The sequence below is a fragment of the Struthio camelus genome, chromosome 15 (assembly GCF_040807025.1).
Source record: "Struthio camelus isolate bStrCam1 chromosome 15, bStrCam1.hap1, whole genome shotgun sequence".
Classification (NCBI taxonomy): domain Eukaryota; kingdom Metazoa; phylum Chordata; class Aves; order Struthioniformes; family Struthionidae; genus Struthio; species Struthio camelus.
This window is the reverse complement of record NC_090956.1, coordinates 19,233,926-19,237,521: the sequence shown is the minus strand read 5'-3', so window position 1 is coordinate 19,237,521 and position 3,596 is coordinate 19,233,926. Positions and strand designations below refer to the sequence as shown.

The window sequence follows — 3,596 nt, the reverse complement described above, 5'->3', positions numbered from 1 at the left end:
CGAAGCAAGGTGAGGTTTTTTTTCAATCTGTGGGGCACACTGGTGTGGGTCTTCCAATCAGAAATGGGGTTGGTTTGGGGCCCTAAAAGGCTGGTCTCTTCCTTGTGAATGGATCCAGGCTCTCTTGAGGTGGACAAGTGGCGAAGTGAGGGGAGCTTTGGGTGATGGGGTCATGTACCATCAGTGTTTGGAGACACAACTATATACTCGGCAGGAACAAGATGGAGGCCTCTGCCAACGCCCCTGCACTGAGTGAGGCTGTTTTTTTCCAAAGCTGCCCACTGCTCCAGGGCCCCCACTACTAGCAAGGCAGGGACTTTGCACTTTCAACTGCAGGTTGAGCTTGGCCCGCAGCAAAGGGGCCCGTCTTGCTTCTTCCCGTAGGAGTAACGCTGAGCTGCAGGGACTTGCTGTGTTGTCCCAAAGGCAACCAGCTCAACTCTCCCTTAGAGCCGGACACACAGCTCTGTACTTGAGCTCTGTACTTTCCGTCCTGAATGGAGGCTCTTGAGTGGCAAAGGCAGAAGCAGCCAGTTCTGCCAAACGCTCAGTGTGGACCCGACCTTGTTGCACTACGGTAATCTGGCATAAGTTGGGGGCTGCCCTTGCTGTTGCCTCTTGTTCTAGCCGTGACACAGCAGCACAAGCATTCCTGAACCAGATCAGGAAACCCATCCATTTTAAGACTTGTATCTTGTTTTTGGCTCGACAGTTTTATCTCAGGCCAGTTCCCTAATCTGGTTCACTGCAGCCATAGCAGTGGTTGCAGGGAGGGGAATGGAGGAAAAAAAATCAGCCCTGGAGGGCAAATGTGACTGCCCTTATCTCCAGCCCATGGCAAATTAAAAGGTGTTTGTGGAACTACTGTATCAAGGCACCCACAGCAAAGCCAGCCAATTTCCGTCCTCAGCAACTAAGCTCCCTCTGCCACACTCAGAAACAGCCCTGCAAGCCAAGAGCACATAGGATGCTTGGTGACAACAGTGCCCCTACAGACACTTGGCGATAACCTACTGGGGGCAGGGAGTGAAAAGTAAATAGAAAGTAACACAGTGAACCAGTTATTCTGATTCATGAACCTGTTTACATGTGGTACCTTGCATTCCTACCTATGGCCTTACTGGTGCCAAATAACGATGAGTAAACCGAATTCCTCGGTGCCCAGGGACACTTTGCTAAAGGCCAGGCCAACTTCACTCTGCCACGAGCAGCGGCTCTTCTGTAGGGATCTGGGCTCAGGCTGCTCATGAACTGTGCTCACAGCTGCATGATCCAGCAGTCATGTTGGTGGAGAGCAGAGAAAGCGCTTCTGGTGCACCAGCAGCCATCCAAAGGTATGTTGTTAGTAACGCTGCAGTAGAAACCTTCTTAGACTGCTCTCACAAGCCTTGCTGAGGGAGTAGGGTCAGGGAAGCAATGTAAAATGGCAGCTCCCGCACCATGAATCCAAGCTGAGCAAATGCACGCTGTCCTGCAGCAGGCCCCAGAGCACCTCACATAGCCCAGTCTCAGCTGTTCAGGAGCTCAGGTGGGAAATCTCACAGGAGCAGATGGGAAATCAAAGCACAAAGGGGGAGAATTTGCTGCAGGTCATGTGGCAAGAAAGAACTCATCATTCACCTCATTTATATTTTAGTCGTCTTTTAGAAAGACATGTAGCAGTTTCTCTTCCCCTGCCAATAATCATTTTAAGAGCGACTGAAAGACTGAAATCACAGGGTCCTCGTGGCTGGTCACGACCAGCACGCTGCGGAATTTGTCAAACAGCATCAGCAGCTGCGAGCGACGCATGTTCTCATTGTACATGATCTCCTCCAAATGGTGTCGTCCTCGGAAATAGTGCAGCAGCCTGTGGGGAAGAAGAGCAAGTGAGGCACATGGACCAAAAGCAAGTGCACACAGCAGGAACTGAAGTCATGCCACCCTCAAGGTCTCCCCATGATGGGATGCAAATCGGAAGGGGGTTGGTTTGCATTGCCTTGTTTTATATGACAAGCAAAGTGAATGAAATCTATTCCTACCTTTAGGTATAGCTAACACAGACGTCCCCTGGAAAAGCAATGCAGGGAACATGACCCACCAAATTCTCATCTACTTAAGTACCCAATTTCCATCCCGCTTCCTTTACTTCCTCCATGTCCAGCCTCTCCTGATGGATGCCCCATATGCACACTGCCCTGATACCTTCATCTCAGAGCAATCAGCCTGTAACAGGGAAATGCAACTTGCAGGGCAAACAGGCAGAGTCATGATTAAACTCCACCACCCCTGGGTACTGAGAAGGTCCTCCTGGTATCAAAAGATTTCCAGCCACGGGCCATTTCCTGAGATTGTCAGTTTTGAATATTGCTTTAGCTCCAGAAAGCAAGGAACAGTTGGTGCTTCAACAAGCCTTGAGAAGTCAAGAAGTGACAGATTTACCTTTGCAGTTGCTTAGCTGGGTCTGCAGCGCAACATGTCACAGTTCTGTCAGAGGCCTGTGCAACTACACTGTGTTTACAAATGTAAGAGCACATTTTCCCCCACAGCAGTCCAAGGGGTTTTATAACTACAAGCTTTACACTCTTGAGTTTATTCAGCCTGGAGTAGGTGGCACAGTCACAACAAGAAGATGGAAGTTGTGGCACAGAGAAGCTCTGAGTTGTAAAGTCACCAAAGAGCCCCAAAACCCTGAGGTCTCAGCTAACACCACAATGGCTGCTGTAATTCCCAATTCTCTTTAAAAAAAGACAGCAGTGACACGTTTGTGCTGGGCACCAACACTCTACCCAGACATTAAATAACCCCAGTGCTGCACAGTCAAGCCCACAAGGTCGAGGACAGACCTCTGCAGCCTTTCCACTGCAGCAGGTCACCAGTGACTGCAGACATATTCCCCAGAGCCCCTGCAACGCGAATCACCAAGCCAGCCCCCGAGACGAAGCTCTCGTTTGCTGCTCAGTCTCTTAATTGTCTGAACAACCTACCAAACACAGGAACCATATCGCACAAATCACTCAAAATACTCCTATTAGTCAAGGCCCAAACACATCACGTCAGACTGGAAAAGAATCGGGTAACAAGCCTCCCTCTTTCACATCCTCCCTGACGCTACGGAGAGAGCGTAGGCTTTACCTTATGAGTCATCTCCAGTCCACTATCATTTGTGTTTCTCTGCTCCCCAACTTGCCAGTTGTCTTCTTACATGCAGTACAAACAAACAGAAGGACACGCTCCAGCAATATTTACCCTTCCGCTCTCTGTGCTGTGCATTGACCTTCTGCAGTATCTCCCATTGGGCAATTAAATTAGGCTAATCAGTTCCCTTCCCTGGGTTGCTGATAACCAGCACACCAAGAAGAGGCCATTAGCAGGAAACGTGGGGGTTTGCATGTGTATGTGTCAAAAATGTTCCCAGAGCTATTAACAATAATTTTTGGCAACACTTGCTGGTCTTGGAATTTTATTCTTTTTACGCTCATGTTTTAGCTACCTGTGGAATTAGCTTGCCCAGACATCCTTTAGCTCTAAAAATAGCCTTCCTCATTATCACTTCTAAGAGACCACTCCCTCAAAAGGATCTGCTTTCTAGATTTCTCCCTTTCGTTTTGGCCCAG

The 3,596-nt window shown here is 49.1% G+C and overlaps 1 protein-coding gene across 14 annotated transcripts in view; it reads right to left on the bottom strand.

Moving 5' to 3' along the window:
• Positions 1–1,609: 1,609 nt before the first annotated feature.
• NPRL3 (NPR3 like, GATOR1 complex subunit) overlaps positions 1,610–3,596 on the bottom strand; it is a 52,606-nt gene continuing 50,619 nt past the window's right edge. For all 14 annotated transcript variants that reach the window (XM_068909172.1, XM_068909167.1, XM_068909163.1 and 11 more), the window contains one exon: positions 1,610–1,849. In XM_068909172.1, coding sequence (XP_068765273.1) covers positions 1,684–1,849 — 166 coding nt within the window. In that variant the 3' untranslated portion in view covers positions 1,610–1,683. The remainder of the gene's footprint in view (positions 1,850–3,596) is intronic.